The following is a 16,916-nucleotide window of genomic DNA, read 5'->3' as shown; positions in this document are numbered from 1 at the left end:
CAACATATAAATGACAGAAGCCATGCTAAATTTATTTTGGTACAAAAGTAAAATTTGGACTTATATCATTTGGGTTTTCTCTTTAAAAAAGAGCTTTACCTGCTACCAGAAATTATAATCAAGGTTTCCCAAGATTCTTGAGGTCTAAGAATGTTTGAGGTCTGTCTAAGCTGTTTGCAGATAAAATTTGTTTAGTGAAATATTTGGCCAATTAAGAAAGCCTCTCTGGTCTGCTTTCAGAGTTCTTTTTTGGACACAATCCCTTCATACTTTAATAAAATCCTGACATCTGTGAGCCAAAATTCTGGAAATATATTTCTGAGACACTCCGTCTATGAACACCCTTTAAAAAAAATGCATCAGTGACAGAGAAGACTGTAATTAGAGCACTTATTCCTGTTATTACACAGCCAAACAAGGAAGCATCCCATAAAAGTTCTCCAAAAGTAAACAATGTTTTTGGCTACTCGTTAATAATAGTATAACCCAGTTCTTCACGTACTATAAAGTCCCATCCAAATAGTCCAATGTGCTTGTAAAATTTGCTTTATGTGGAAGAAAGCTTGGTCACAAGAAAAGTGTTCCAGAGCATTCTTTCCTTTGCTAATTCTCTGACTTGATTTTAGGCTCTCTATTCTAACCTTGTCAGTCTGTCAGTCAGTCCAGGAGTGTGTTTGGTTTTTTGTTTTTTGTTTTTTTTGGTACGCGGGCCTCTCACTGTTGTGGCCTCTCCAGTTGCGGAGCACAGGCTCTGGACGCGCAGGCTCAGCGGCCATGGCTCATGGGCCCAGCCGCTCCGTGGCATGTGGGATCTTCCCGGACCAGGGCACGAACCCGTGTCCCCTGCATCGGCAGGCGGACTCTCAACCACTGCGCCACCAGGGAGGCCCCCCACTTAATTTTTGAAATCGCTTCCATCATCATCCCATTTGAGTTTGGAGAAACAGGAAGCACTTAGGAAAGAGATTCGTATCTCTTCCTAATCATCTTGCATCTCTCTAATCATCTGGCAAGATAAAATTACAATGGCCCTATCTCCTCAGCCCAGACATTAGGAGTGGCATTTAGCTCAGGCATTCATCCAGACAGAAGAGAAATAGGATAAATTCCTCAATTCCCCAATTTTCATCTCCCACCTTTATTCCATAGGTTAGCAGGAAATAACCAGGTGAAGAAGAAAGGAAAGGGGCTTGATTCCACCTAGGTTCTCTTTATTCTAGAGCCCTCCTCCCCACGCACATTTACAAAGCCAAGGTTAAAACATAAACTCCTTCAGGGTGAGGATTTGGTCTTATTTGTTGCTGTTCTTCCAAGGTCTGTGTTCTAAAAATGTGCTGGGATTTGTTTTGAGCAGGTGTAGTAGGACACACAGACACAAAAATGACTGCCACGAAGGAAGAAGTTATTTTCTTGTATTCACAGTGCCCTAGGAGCAAGAGGCACAGCACGCCATACAGGGCCACACAGGGAAGCACCACAGCGAGATGAGCAGGCAGAGAAGGGAACTGCGGGCAGTTTTTGTTGTGGTTTTCAAGGGAAAGAATGGGCGAAGCAAGATAAGCAGGTGGAACAAACTTACCATTGGATAGTTTGAATAATGTCGGCGGGCTCTGCTTGTAGGGGTGTCCTCAGTTGGCTGGCACCTGGCCCTGTAGTGATGGGGCAGGGGATGGTGTCCCTAGTCTGGTAAAGTCTGGAAGAGAGTTACTTCCTGCCTCTTCTCACACTGGGGCTCCTCAGGCTGTGCCAGATACAGATGAAATCTTTCCTTGCTGCCCTCTTAGGGCGGCTGGACTCTGGGAGCCTCAGGTGAAGGAAGTGGTAGAGGCGGGCTCCACCGCCAGAGCGCGGGGCCAATCTCCTCAGCAGTTCCCTCGGAGGAGAAACACCTCAGCAAAGCAGACATTTGGTTTTTGCCCTGAAGACAACACAGGAGGAAAGGATATTCCTCCCATTAACGTGGATTTGTGTTCTTTTCAAAACTGTAACCCTTGTTTTCTTTCCCTAAGGAGCCTTTGAGCACTGCCTGGGCTTGGATTACAGCATGAGTCATGGCGTGAGCTGTGAGTCACTTTATCTTAGTCATCTGAGAGCGCTTTCTGATCCCCAAATCTCTGGTCTAGTAGAAGAGAAGAGAGGAAGATGTGTGAGCTCACTTCTCCTGCTTGTGATTTTTTTCTTGCTTCATATATTCCTCCTTTCATAGTATGTCCTAAGAAGGCACAGACAAGGCTGGGGAAACAGTAGTATTAGGCAAGAGTATTTTTCCACTTGTCTCTGTCACGGTCCTGCAGGAAACAGCTGGTTTGCACAAAGTCTTTCATTCAAGAGCGTTTAATAAGGGGACTATTTACAGGGGTGCAAACAGACTCTTCTGTCTGTTTGGGTTACGAACCCCACAAGGAATGGTGAGGACCAAGGACAAGTACGAGCCGGCAGCCGATACCACACGCAGGCCTGTAGAAGGGAGTGGGCATGGTGTTACTGGTCCCAGGGGGAGCTGTAGCTGGGGAAGAGGGGACACTCAAAAGTCCCCATGTGTTCCTCCAAAAGAGGAACACAACCACTGTAAAATCCATGGTCTGGCAGGGCTTCCCTGGTGGCGCAGTGGTTGAGAGTCCGCCTGCCGATGCAGGGGACACGGGTTCGTGCCCCGGTCCGCGAAGATCCCACATGCCGCGGAGCGGTCGGGCCCGTGAGCCATGGCCGCTGAGCCTGCGCGTCCAGAGCCTGTGCTCTCACAACAGTGAGAGGCCTGCGTACCGCAAAAAAACAAAACAAAACAAAAACCATGGTCTGGCAAGGGGGCATGGTGGGATAAATAGATCGATGACTCCTCTTTCTTCCTGCTCTGACCTTCCAGCACCACCCATTGACCAAAGTCAATTGGAAGCCAGAGGACTAGAGTCTGTCAGGGCACAGGGCAAGACCAAGAAGGGTGGAGAGTGGAGGGGCAAACAGAGTAACCAACACACAGTCAACATTTGAATGTTTAAAAAATGGTCCACTTACTCCAGACAGCAAACCACTAAGTACAACTTATTAGACTTTACATTAGAATACTGGACTTCTGTACGTGCCAAAGAAATGCAACACTGCCTCGTGGAAGATCAGCAGATCAATGGCAAACAGGGCCCCTGGTTCCTGATCTCTTGATGAGTGGGGTTTAGATTTTCTCTCCCTGGCCCTTCGCAACTCTCCTCACTCTGCATTTTGTGTCTGTCAGGGACAATAAAAATCTGTGCTAATATATACATGTTTCTAGAATCATAGGTTTTTCGGAAGGCTATCTTGTTCAATGCCCTACCCCATCCCCACACATCAGGCAGCCCTTTGATAGCATTGATGTAAAAAGTACTTGAGTAAAGTAACTTTGTAAACTTTACAAAGTACTTCACAAAGTATCTGAGTAAGTACTTTGGTGGCAAATTATTTACCACCCCCTGAGGGAAACATATAACAAATCTGTTTTTAAAAGTTGTTAATACCAAGCCACAACAAACTTTATTAAAAAGTTTCCTCTTTCAAGTGACAAGTTTTATCAAAGTTAGGTCCTTAAAGGACAACTTAAAAGTTGAAATTTTTCTCAGTTTAGCTGGTAACTTCAAGATGATTCAACATCATCCATACTATTTGGCCATGTTTTCATTCTCCTGAGGTGTTTTGTTAAATGGAGTCTGGAATCCCACAGATTCTTCTTTGCTGCTGCTGCAGAGTAAAATCAACTCGAGAGTGGAGTGAAGGTGTTGGGCTAAGGGGGTGAAGAAGTTACCTGGGGACAAGAACTAGATACTTTTAGGGAGAAGAATAGGGACACAATGATATTGTTGTTAAAGAATTACTAGTTAAAGGTCGAAGAGGAAGAGAAACAGCATAAAATTAAACAGGGAATCTTTGTAGCACTCAGGAACCCAAAAGGTCTGAAAAAATAAAACTGGAAGATTCAGTGATAGTGTCTGTTTATTCCTATGGATCTATTCTCACCCTTCTCCACTCTGCTGTGTCCTGGAGGCTGACCTATATGGGCTACATCATCTTCCCTCTGGGTTTCAGATTAGCTTCAGCCATTTGGGACCAGGCAGGAGATTGGAGGGGAAGAGAGTAAGGCTGGAATATTCATGCTGCCTCCCGTTCTTCTTCCCTGTGAGGTCCCTGCCGGCTGACTGCATCCCTCAACTCAAGGCCATAGCCTCAGTCAGCCTGCCCTTTTTACACTGTTCTCTCTCTCTCTCTCTCTCTCTCTCTCTCTCTCTCTCTGTCTCTCTCTCTCTCTGGATTTCAGCAACCCTCTCCCATTCAGGCCTGGGCACTGCAAAACCCTTGTGGTTTCCCACACCCTGCCCACAACTTTGTAAGTAGCCCTGTTCGTTATAAAATTGCCCAACTGGAATGAGCCATCTGTTTCCTGCCAGCACCCTGACTGACACACTCAGTCCCATTCTTCTCCCAATATTTACTAAGTAGCTACTATATTTCAAGGAAGAATAAAATGATAAATTAGACAGTTACTAATCTCAAGGAGGCTGTCTGGGGAGTGGAGACAGCCACAGGAACAGATGGTTATATCACATCTTGATAAGTGATGCAGAGAGGCACTGGATGGGGAGGTGAGTAGAAGTGTAAAATAGGGGCATAGGCAGACTCAGGGAAGGTTTCTTGGTGGAGATGGGGTTGGACAGTTTTAGAGGCAGGGACATGGGTAGGGAGTGGTGAGGAGTTGGGAGAGAAGCCATGGACATCAGGGCCAGACCATAGAAAGCCTTATACTGTGGGTAGGGGTCCTTCTTTTCCACTTGTTTACTCTTTCTTTTTCTCCCTTTTTACCAACAAGGGAAAAATAGTGACATCAGTGAAGTCTGCAGCCCCTTACTCTTAGACCTCAATCTTGCCCCACTACCAGTGCTTGACACTCCTACTTCCTTGCCTAAAACCTGTCTTTTCCGTTGAAAATCACTCCCATACATCTCCTGCATATTCTAAGGCCTTTCAAAATGGCAAGATGACAATTTGGTAAACTAGTCCTTGGAGGTGAGCTACAGGAGAGAGCTAGAAGTGAACGTTCCCAAGTGCATTCTAGGAGCCCTAACAGCCAGAGCCCCATTTTCTTTAACAGCAGTTGATAACACTGACACTTTTCTTGTCCAATGGAGAAGGGTAAACTTAATGTTGGAAAGAAGGCAGGGAGTGAGTGAGCTTCACTCCACCAAGGTGGGGCTTTAGCTCAAATAGGTTTGAGCAGGTGGCACTTTTAAGATCCGTTTTTATCACATACGGACAAGTCCAGGGTCCAGGAGGTATCTGCCTTCTCCCTCTTAAGTGCACACTGCCAGTAGTTTCCTTGCTAGGTAAGGCCAGGTCCACACAGTCCCACAGTTGCCTCCTTGGCATCAAAGACAGCCAGTCCTCTAGAACTGCGGCTCATGAGGCTTCGTTAGTCAAAATCACACACACAAAGCCACCTAACGGACCCCTCTCTTCTGTTAACCGAGAGTGCGCACCACTGCGTCCCCTCATATAAGGAAAGAGACACGGGAAGAGCTAAAAGAAAGTGGTGGGTACGGAACCCTCAGCACTCTCGCTCTCAACAAGTAACCGGATCGGTTATTCTAGCTCTCCGCAAGCACGGACGCCGGGCCAGGGGCGGCCACCCCGCAGCGAGAGCTCTGGGCGGTCACTAGAGCCCGAGGGTGGGGCTAGTCTCTGAGCACCGGCCAGCTGCCCGCCCCCTGGAGGCCCCGCCTCCCAGACAGGCACGCGAGAAAGCCCCTCCCCCGGGCGCTCCTAGAAGTCGACGACGCGTCCCGCTGCTGTGCCAGTACTTAGAGGCCTCCGCCGCCGCTTCGCGGAGTTCCTGTGGCTACCACCGCGCGGAGTATGGGGCGCTGATGGCCATGGAGGGCTACAGGGGCTTCCTGGGGCTGCTGGTGTCGGCGCTGCTCGTCGGCTTCCTGTCTGTGATCTTCACCCTCATTTGGGTCCTCCACTACCGGGAGGGGCTCGGCTGGGACGGGACCGCGCTCGAGTTTAACTGGCACCCTGTACTCGTGGTCACCGGCTTCGTCTTCATCCAGGGCATCGGTACTGGCACCTCCTGGGAGGAGGCGGGGAGGCAGGGGCCGGGAGTTCCCGACCGAGTTCCAACCGAGTGGGGTTGGGCGAGGGAGGGGGTGAGGGAGCAGCGCGCGGCGGCCCGGGAGCGGAGTCGGCGGGGCGCGGCGCTGGAGGGAGGTGGGCGGGCTCCGAGGCCCGGGGGCCGCGGGCCGGGCCGACTTAGGCGAGCGCTGGGGCGGAGCGCGCGGGGCCGGGGTTCGCGGTGAGACGCGTGGCGGGGTCGGCTGGTCACTGACGCGGCGCGGAGGGCTGGCCGGGCGCGCTAGCCCGGCTTGGTTAGTAACTCTTTGCTGCGAGTGGTTGCGACGCGATACCAGACGACACCAAACGCGGGAGCGGAGGAGAGATGCGGGAGCGTGGTGCGGCCCGGCAGCCCACGAGCCCCCGAAAATCGCCCCCTGTGGACCGAGCCTGCGCCATCACAGGCGCGGAGATCTCTTTAGGCGACGCCTTTCGTTGAACTTGCTTCAAGGCTGCGGGTTAGGAGAGAAAGGCAACGGGGGCGAGGGGGGTGGCGGTGGGAATGGAGGGGCGAGAATTTGCTTCTTCTTGTCTCATCCTCAGCCCTGAGCGAAGGGGCCCGTCAACGGGTAGCGGGGGTGAGTGAAGGAAGCATCAGCTCTGGTTTCACTCCTAGAGCGTTAAACGCAGTCGAGCCGAGAAGCTGCCAAGACTCTGAAGGGTGTTTCGCTGCCCTGCCTGGTTATTGGACAGTCTGGAGCCCGACTTGTTTTTGTGGCTGCTGCCCAGAGAAAGTTCCCCTGCGGGGCTTCCTGTTGGGCGCTAGCCCGGAATGCGGGGCCAGAGATGCCCGAGGGGGCCCCGCGGCTGCTGGGCTGGGAGAGATGCTTCTGCTTGGAACATCTTTGGGGTTTGCTGCCTCGGCCTGCAGCCTCTGGGATGAGGCTGGCACGGAGGGAGCGCTCAGCGGATGGCAGTTTTTGTTCTTGTTTTTGAGATATAATTGATATATTAGTTTCAGGTGTGTAACATGATTATATGTGGAAATGTCTAATTAACATCCATCACCTCACGTAGTTACAATTTTTTCCCCCCTTGGGATGAGAACTTTTAAGATCTAGTCTCTTTAGCAATGTTCAAATCTACAGTATAGTATTATTAACTGCCGCCATCATTCTGTGCATTACATCCCCACGACTTATAACTGGAAGGTTGTACCTTTTGACCACCTTCACCCATTTCCCCCCTTACCTCCTCTCTCCATCAGTGTCCGGTTTTGTTGTCTTTATCTAGTGCTGCTCACAATGTCCTGACAGCTTCCTTTCCTTCAGCTGCTGTTGAGCTGGAGGAACCTCTAGCGAGTGGTGCAAGCGCCATTTGTTTGTAACCACTTTCCAAAAAGTGAAGTCAAGGCCTTGGCAGAGAAAGTATTTAGAACAAGGCAGAAAGTAGCGGACTGGAGTTATGTCGTAGAAAGTAACGGAGAGGAGTGGAAAGGACTTGGGAAGGAGGTGCCCACCAGCCGAAACCTCTAGCCTTGCCTCTGAGCAAGCTGCCTTTTCTCCACCAGTATTTAACTTTCCACAAACAAAGAAGAGAACAAAAAAGCGCCCACCTCCTTTCTAAAGAAAAGATTTTTGTTTCCATTTAAAACGTGGGCAGCAGCCTTGGCCAGTGTGGCTGGCGTGGCTGGCATCCTCCCACTCTGGGAGGTACTGGAAGCTGTTGCCAAGGCCCAGCTGTGGTTCTGAGGCTTCCCTGGTGTGAGATGGCACCCGGGTGTGAGTACCACTGGCTGGCTAAGTTATTCGTTGCGTATTTTGCCACTAAACTAAAATGAGAAAAACATACTCAAGTTCCAAAGTCGCTGTTGGCAGAAGCACTCTTTCCTTTGTGGTGGAGCCCTTAAGTTTGGCCAGAGCTGTCAACACCTTTTGTTTGCTCACAGCAGTAGGAACAGTCTCTTCATCTCTTCAAACCAACTCCTCAGAGCAGCTTCTAATACTAAGAAACTTTCCGGAGGGGCTAGAATATCTCCTTACCCTGGAGGGTAAGGGAAACACAGGTGATAATACTTGTTTCTTGACTTCTAAAGAGGAGACGCTCTAACATTTACTTAGTGCACTAAGTGCACTATTTCACAGATATATAAGGGTAAACTGGGCTTCCCTGGTGGCGCAGTGGTTGAGAGTCCGCCTGCCGATGTAGGAGACACGGGTTCGTGCCCCGGTCTGGGAAGATCCCACATGCCGCGGAGCGGCTGGGCCCCTGAGCCATGGACGCTGGGCCTGCGCGTCCGGAGCCTGTGCTCCGCAACGGGAGAGGCCACAGCAGTGAGAGGCCCGTGTACCGCAACAACAACAACAAAAAAGAGTAAACTGAGGCACAGAGCAGGTGCTACTTCTGTGTAGCACTACTACACAGAAGTAGCGTGTTTTCAGGGGCTTTATTTTCAAGGTTCATTTCTCTGCTTTTATGGCAATACGCTTATTTTCTGTAAGATATTCTGTTTGAGAAGCAAAAAGCTTCATGTAAAATACACTTTGAAACTTTTCCTTCATGTTAGAGTCCATTACAGTTTTCCTAAAATAATTTATAATTTGTCTAAACCTTGGACTTTTCTTAATCTGTTTATATTCACTTTGGAGCAAAAATATGTACATGGATATTTTGGAAATTTTCATCTGCTGCTTTTATTTAAGCTTAACTCCTGTATTTGTATTAGTTTTAGAATGTTTGTCCTGTCAACATTACCCATCCTGTTTACTATTTGGATTCCAGATATGAAAAGCACTTTAATCAGATGACACACTTATTTTTAAAATTTATTTTATTGAAGTATAGTTGATTTACAATGTTGTGTTAATTTCTGCTGTACAGCAAAGTGATTCAGGAATGCATGTGTACATTCTTCTTCATATTCTTTTCCATTATGGTTTATCACAGGATATCAAATATAGTTCACAGTAGGACCTTGTTGTTTATCCATTCTATATGTAATAGTTTGCGTCTGCTAACCCCAAACTCCCAATCCGTCCCTCCCCCACCTCCCCTCCCCCTTGGCAACCACAAGTCTGTTCTCTATGTAGGTGACACATTTAATTGACATGCACGTAAGCTTTCTCATACATATAGGCACATGCATAGCACTCATGAGTTCTTGCAAGTCTTGGCCCACCTGCATGTCCTCACATCCAGCAGTAGGAAGCCTCCAGTAGGACTAGGAGTAAATAGTTGAATTCATAGGCCGGGGGAAACACACATGTTACAGACTAGCCATGTTATAAAAGCTTTTTTACTGTGTATAATTGCTTCAGGGAGCAAATTTTTAGGCTATGTTATTTCAGATCTCTAATAGTGAACGTGATGTAATTGAGCTCTGTGATACACAAATGTTCAGCGATGAGGAGGGAAGGCCAAAGTACAGTTTTTACTCTAAGCATAAAATGCTTTACAAATGCAAACAGTAAATGATATTTAAAACTATGTGAGAATATGTGTCCTTTGAAACACCTTTAAGAAGTAAGCTCTGAAGAAAGGAAGGGTAACATAGAAGTTACAAAATAAATATCTATGTGTCTTTTGGAAAATATATGTGTTCTAAAATAAAGTGTAAGAGACTACAGGATAGTTAAAACTGAAATAAAATTTTAAACTAGTAGGAAATCCAGCAAACATGAATGAGGAAGTTTCAAAGAGAACTTTTAGAAGAGCTTTGTGCTTCTCTCAAAGGACTGTTTCCCATGAAATAAGTATACTGCCAGGAAATCAGAGAAACAAAACTTGAAAAGGCCACAGAAAAGACTGAAACAAATAAATGCTCTCAAAGTGGCTGTTGATCTTTTAAAAGGTTCAGCAAGGTGGAATGTGTTCTTTAGTAAAAGGTAGAAAATTCAAGTATATAAATTTAGTGAAAAGAAACCTCAGCAATTATATACGCCTTACTTTTCCACATGTAGAACTCTTTTGACTGTATAAACTGAAGGAAGAGAAATTCAATAGTATAATGATCTCAGGTTGGTTTTGTGAGAGAATATAACTTCATTTAAGTCACATTTAAAAGAATAACAAAAAGAAATTAAGGGTAGTTCTTAAAAGGCAAATGGGATATCCTATTAATGTATCTAAAAGTGACCAAATTCGAAGACCACTTAAATATATTTGGAAAGGCTCTTGGGGTAAAACCTGGCAAAGAATAGAATGGAGAAAGTGCCCCAAATACCTACTCCAAAACCAGCCTTTGGGACACCATAGATAATTAAACCTGTCATTCATAAAGAAACGGGGGTTTTTAAAAGCATAAAGACACAACTCAAGACAACAATTCAAGACAACCCCAAGCACATTTCAAGACACAATTCAAGACAACCACAAGCACATTTTTTTTGGTTATAAATAAGTACATGCAGATCTCTTTGTAATACATCTAATAAAAATGTTTTAGACATGATTATTTTGCTCACTGTTGTATCCCCAGCATCTAAAATAACACCTGGAACTGGCACAAAGTAGGCCAGTAAATAGTTGTTGAATGAATGAGTGATTATTTCAGTACCATCGCCAATTGTTAGTAACAAAATGCAATTTTACAGCCACTCATTTGTGGTGATAATAGTAGCATCCAAAGAAAAAGTGCCCTCCCTTCCCCTCAGTGATTCTGCTGTTTACAGCTGGTTTGGAAGCACTGCTTTAGTCAGCCTCAGGGGAGAATGGGCATCATGTTATATTGGAAGCGCATCTCTACCCTAAAGGCCTCAAGCTCATTAGAATGTTACTGCCTCATTAGAATTGCCTACCACCTGTGCCTTCTCACTCCATCAATTCTCCCCTTTTCCTTGTGCATCAAGTTTCTCCCCCATTGGATTATTTTCAATGTGTTATAATTTCTGTCATCTTTTTAAAAAGATTAATTAATTTATTTTTGGCTGCGTTGGGTCTTCGTTGCTGCGCATGGGCTTTCTCTAGTTGTGGTGAGCAGGGGCCACACCTCGTTGCGGTGGCTTCTCTTGTTGCAGAGCACGGGCTCTAGGTGTGTGGGCTTCAGTAGTTGAGGCATGTGGGCTCAGTAGTTGTGGCTCATGGGCTCTAGAGCACAGGCTCAGTAGTTGTGGCGCACAAACTTAGTTGTGTATCTCTTGCAAATACTCTATGGACCTGGTTTTCTTATTCCTGAAAAAGATATATAGTGAGTTGAACAGTGGCTCCCAAAAGATATGTTCAAGTCCTAATCTCAATGACCTGTGAATAGGGCCTTAGCATCTTTGCCGATGTAATTAAGGATCTCAAGATGAGATCAGCCTGGATTCAGGATGGGCCCTAAGTCCAATAACTGGTGTCCTTATAAGAGAAAAGAGAAGGAGATTTGAGGCACAGACACACAGAGGGGAGGCCATGTGAAGATGGAGGCAGAGATTGGAGTGATCTGTCTACAAGTCAAGGAATACCAAGTATTGCTGGCAGCTACCAGAAGCGAGGAGAGAGGTATGGAATGGATTCTCGCTCAGAGCCTCCTGAAGGAACCAGTCTTGCCAATACCTTGATTTTAGACTTCTGGTCTCCAGAATTGTGAGAGAATACATTTCTGTTGTTTTAAGTCACTCAGTTTTGGGTACTTCGTTATGGTAGCCCTAGGAAACCAATACAGGATATAACAGTTACCACTGCACTCTGGGAAGCCCAAAGTATGGTATTTTCATCAGGTTTTTACAGACTTTTTGTTGTTCTTCCCAGTCCGGACACAGTTTACCAATCAGAGGCCAATTTTATTATAAGCAGTGTTGCCCAATAACATTGGTGAGAAACCTCTCTGTTTACTAGCGCATATGACCAAAGGTCAGATCCTCGTGCAGCAGGGTATAGGTAGAGAATCGGAGATTGCCTACTTCTGGCAAAATAGGAACCTCTTAGCTCCAGCAGATTGTGGCTATGTGGGGATGCCCACAGTGACCAGAGTTTCTCATTATCCAGGAGAATCTAGATTTTAAAAAACTGGTTCAGTCTAAAAGTAAACAAGCCACAAAACCAAAATATAACCCCCAAATCGTGCTGATCAAACAAAACACATCTGTGGACCAAATCCAGTATATATCTTCCAGTGACTTCTAGAGTTTTCTATCTTGACTTGGTGGGGTTTTAAACTTTTCCCTTAAAGAGTAGAACAATCTTCCCTTTTAAGAAAGATAAACCAGAAATATTTGTTATAACTGTTTTTCTTCCTATAGAAACTTTCTTAAAAGATCAAAACAGGCTTTGAAATGACTGCAGACTTCAGCTGTACTTTTCTTTTAATTAATTAATTAATTATTTTTGGCTGTGTTGGGTCTTCGTTGCTGGGCATGGGCTTTCTCTGGTTGCGGTGAGCAGTGGCTACTCTTTGCTGCGGTGCTTCTCTTGTTGTGGAGCATGGGCTCTAGGCGTGTGGACCTCAGTAGTTGTGGCATGTGGGCTCAGTAGTTGTGGCACGCGGGCTCAGTAGTTGTGGCTCGCAGGCTCTAGGGTGCAGGCTCAGTAGTTGTGGCACACAGGCTTCGTTGCTCTGCAGCATGTGGCATCTTCCTGGACCAGGGCTTGAACCCGTGTCCCCTGCATTGGCAGGCGGATTCTTAACCACTGCTCCACCAGGTAAGTCCCAGCTGTACTTTTCTAAGTCTGTTCATTCATTTATTCATTCGATTTCTTCATATATTATCCTATTTATTTAATTAGCATGCATTTATTAAGCACTTACTGTATGCCAGACAGTGTAAAATAAATGAGTAAGATGTAGCCCTATCTACAAGTTGTTCTCATTTGAGTTTGTTAGAGGCAAGTTATGGTTTTCTTTTAGAAAACCTAAGCCCTAAATATTTAGAGCTGTCTAGGACTTGAAGTTCAACTCCTAATTTTAGAGATCAAATGCCTAACCGGGGTTAGACCACCAATGATATCAGAGCCAATACTAGTTCTATTGTCATAATATTGATATGAGGCATAAGAAAATATAGCTGGTGTTTCTGGGTATTTGTAAACGTCTAGCCAATTAATTGAATTTTTCTCTTTTCATACACTATTTCGTACCAAGTAGGTGCCTTTGTGAGGGTTTTAGTCACTTCAAAGAGATGCTTCTAGTGCCAAGTTGCTAAAACAAATCTTCCAAATCATCCAGATCACTTCTTTCATTTGGATTCTCCAAAGGTTTTCAGTTTCATGGTATTCATGCTGTGAGACAGTCTGAGAGCACAGGCATGCTTCAGAGCTCAGATTCTCTTTGGTAGCCACTGCAGGAATCTTTTCAAGAAGTGTATTTAAAGAGGATTCTCTGCTCTCACATTTAAACTTGAGGTCCTTTGGACTGTGTCAGGTGAATTCTTAGGTGCACAGGGAAATAAGTTGTAAATCTTGATAATTGTGCTCAGAACATACTACCAAGGAGGTCAAAGTAATACGTTATTCAGAGTGTTAAGAAAAGTGTAATGGGCACACCATATTTAAGTAGACTTTATAAGTGTCTTAAAATTCCAGTGTACTTCAGTCTCAATAACTTACTCTTATTTTATTTTGGGGTTCACTTAAAGCTTACCTAAAGCTATTAGGTGGGGCCGAGTGCAGAATACTTTTTACTTACTTGAAAGGACCATTTTTTAAAATATAAATTTATTTTTATTTATTTTTGGCTGCGTTGGGTCTTCGTAGCTGCGCGCAGGCTTTCTCTAGTTGCTGCAAGCGGGGGCTGCTCTTCGTTGCAGTGCGCAAGCTTCTATTGTGGTGGCTTCTCTTGTTGAGTAACACAGGCTCTAGGCGCGTGGTCTTCAGTTGTTGTGGTGCATGGGCTCAGTAGTTGTGGCATGCAGGCTCAGTAGTTGTGGCTCACAGGCTCTAGAGAGCAGGCTCAGTAACTGTGGCACACGTGCTTAGTTGCTCTGTGACATGTGGGATCTTCCCGGATCAGGGCTCGAACCCGTGTCCCCTGCATTGGCAGGAGGGATCTTAACCACTGCGCCACCAGGGAAGCCCAACTGTTTGGTTTTATATGAACTAACACTTGGGTCAGCAGTTGAGGTTTTGATTTGTGCGTTTTTATTTGTTTGTTTGTTTGTTTGTTTTGGTACGTGGGCCTCTCACTGTTGTGGTGTCTCCCGTTGCGGAGCACAGGCTCCGGACGCGCAGGCTCAGCGGCCATGGCTCATGGGCCCAGCCGCTCCGCGGCATGTAGAGATCTTCCCGGACTGGGGCACGAACCTGTGTCCCCTGCATTGGCAGGCAGACTCTCAACCACTGCGCCACCAGGGAAGCCCGATTTGTGCGTTTTAAAAGAGGATCTGCTCATTTTCTGGGAAATATTAAATTACTGTACTTTATCAAGATTTGTATATTCAACACATACTTACTGAATTCCTACTATGTGCTAGGCTCTGTGCTAAATGCTGGGATCTGACAGTGAACAAGACTGACATACTCCTACCTTTGTAAATCACAAGATTTAAACACAGAAGAACTGGAGTCAAATTGTTTTCTATGTTTGGGGACATTTCCCTCCCTCCAAGTGCCCTTCTCCCCACATTCACTTTGACAAATTCTAAATTTGCATTGCCTGCTATGAGACAAATTTGTATATGTGGATAGTTTTGTAATGGTATATGGATAGAAAGTTGGTGTCAAACCAGAGATTACATCTTGGAGAATATATATTTCACATATTCCTGAGTTGATTATGCTGCTAGGAACTGAGAAAATTTCTAAATAATTCAATTCAATTCAAGTTACTTCATTTTTCCCTTCATTGTTGAAAGAATAATTGTACACAGGTATTGATTTCTTTTCCCTTTCCTTCCTTCCTCCCTCCCTCCCTCCCTCCCTCCCTCCCTTCCTTCCTTCCTAAGTTTATCACAATAGCATGTTCCACCACCAATAATTTTTCTTTTAGAAAGATTTAAAATGTATTTTTCACATTATATGTGTTCACGTTTCCCTTCATTTTCTGGGCGAAAATGGTTTTGCCAACTAGGGCCTCTAACAGAAAAACCCTTGTTTCAGTCACAAGTAGCTGTTTGATAGCATTTTCCCTCCTCATGGGCTTATGAGACCTTTTTCTTCCTTCTCACTGAACCTCAGGAATGGTGTCTAGGTCAGTGCCAAGCCAAAGAAGCAAGAAATATTTAAATTCCACTCTCCAAGGCAGTTTATACTACTGTTGAGAAGAGCTACTTGTTTAAGAAATGTGGTTGATTTGCTAAGGTTGCCCTTTCTCCTGAAGTGCACCGTATTTTGGTTACTTATGCATTTTAAAAAGCATGTAAACACCTTATGCAAATGCAGCATTTTGCAGTTATCCTCCATCTATCCAGAGAGCATTTTGAAACATAGTCAGCTACCCCACAGAACTTCTCTGTTGCCAGGATAGGTGCTGAAAACTCCATGCCTCACTTCTATGAGAGCCGCTGAGATTTCCACAAGCTGCCTACTTAGCAGTTGAGACTAATTGGCTATTGGGTTTGCAAGCTTACAGAAATATTGTTCTAACTTTAAAACTATTATGAACTCTTTCAACCATACAGAAAATAATATAACAGATCCCCATGTACTCATCGCCCAGATTTAACAGATGTTAAAATTTTTGCCATCATAAAAGTTTATAAACTTAAATAGAACTTAAAACAGGTAGGAATAATAGATAATGCAGGCTGATGGAGGGGAGAGGTTGGAGGCAGGCACCCTAACCTGAGCAAGAAACTAAAAGAGGAGATAGAAAAATTCTACACTAGACCCAGGGACTAAAAGAGAAACGTAACTGTCTGGGCCCGTTTGGATCAGAGGCAAGTACCTTTCCTGCTTCGGAAGTTCCTAGGGGCTTTCTCTTATAGTAATAGGACAGTGTGTTTTGTTGATAACCCCCAAACTGTCCATAAAAGATTAAATTGTGTTCCACTCATGCTAGTGCTAGAGAAGGAAAGCTAGTGTGCAACCAATTTGAAGAACATTTGAGTAAATGTGAAAAGTTTAAAAGTCAAGTTTTGACACTCAAAGAGGGTAGACTTCAGTTTTTTGGAAAATTTGACACATTTCTCTGTGGTGCCCGTAGTATTGAGAAGAGTGAAAATTCTTCATTGGGAGCATAGTTGTCTATGAATTTTGGGCAACTTTTTTAAGGTACTTTTAATTGAAGAACCACATACATGCAGAAAAGTACCTAAATCATAAATGACATGTTTTCATCACATGAACACACTCATGTACCCATCATGAAACAACATTCCAGGCACCCCAGAATCCCCTTGGTAACCCCTGTAACTCTCCTCAGTCATGATAACTATTCTTGATTTCTAACATCTGAGGTTAGTTTTGATTTTGGAAGTTTTTGATATAATATGACCCAGATTGGGGAGGAAAAGCTGTTGTGATTTATTGCTTATAATTTGCTATTTGAGCAAACATCCTGAGTATTTCCTTTTCGCATGTGGATGTTCAAGTTCCCTCATCTAAGATTCCTTCCCCTGGGGTGGTGCCTGGAGGATATAATGATGGTGACCACGATGATGATAACAACAGTGATATTAATTTAAAAAGACTAAATGATATTGAGCAAACTACTTCACATCTCTGTGCCTCTGCTTCCTGCTCTGTGTAATGGTAATAATAAACATACCTTCCTCACACAGTTGAGTCGAGGATTATAATGTAAACCTGTAAAGCACTTAGCATGGTGCCTACTACCTTGCAAGGGCTCAGGTGTTTGTGTGTGTGTGTGTGTGTGTGTGTGTGTGTGTGTGTGTGTGTGTGTGTAATAAATGAGGCTAAACCAGGAGAAAGGGAAATGCGTTACTAGGTTTTGGGTTTTTTTTTTTTTTTTTTTTTTTTTTTTTTTTTGT

General features: G+C 44.8%; 1 protein-coding gene across 2 annotated transcripts in view; it reads left to right on the top strand.

Moving 5' to 3' along the window:
* Positions 1-5,616: 5,616 nt before the first annotated feature.
* The window catches only part of LOC114897151 (cytochrome b reductase 1), a 39,360-nt gene continuing 28,060 nt past the window's right edge, over positions 5,617-16,916 (top strand). Inside the window, exon 1 of one of the 2 annotated variants that reach the window (XM_029225880.1) lies at positions 5,617-6,078. In XM_029225880.1, the coding sequence (XP_029081713.1) occupies positions 5,886-6,078 (193 nt within the window). In that variant the 5' untranslated portion in view covers positions 5,617-5,885. The remainder of the gene's footprint in view (positions 6,079-16,916) is intronic. The other variant, XM_029225881.1, reaches the window with a different exon arrangement.

This window comes from Monodon monoceros, unplaced genomic scaffold (assembly GCF_005190385.1).
Source record: "Monodon monoceros isolate NGI ecotype Baffin Bay Population unplaced genomic scaffold, NGI_Narwhal_1 Super_Scaffold_16, whole genome shotgun sequence".
In the NCBI taxonomy this organism is placed as follows: Eukaryota; Metazoa; Chordata; class Mammalia; order Artiodactyla; family Monodontidae; genus Monodon; species Monodon monoceros.
This window is presented reverse-complemented; position numbering and strand designations above follow the sequence as displayed.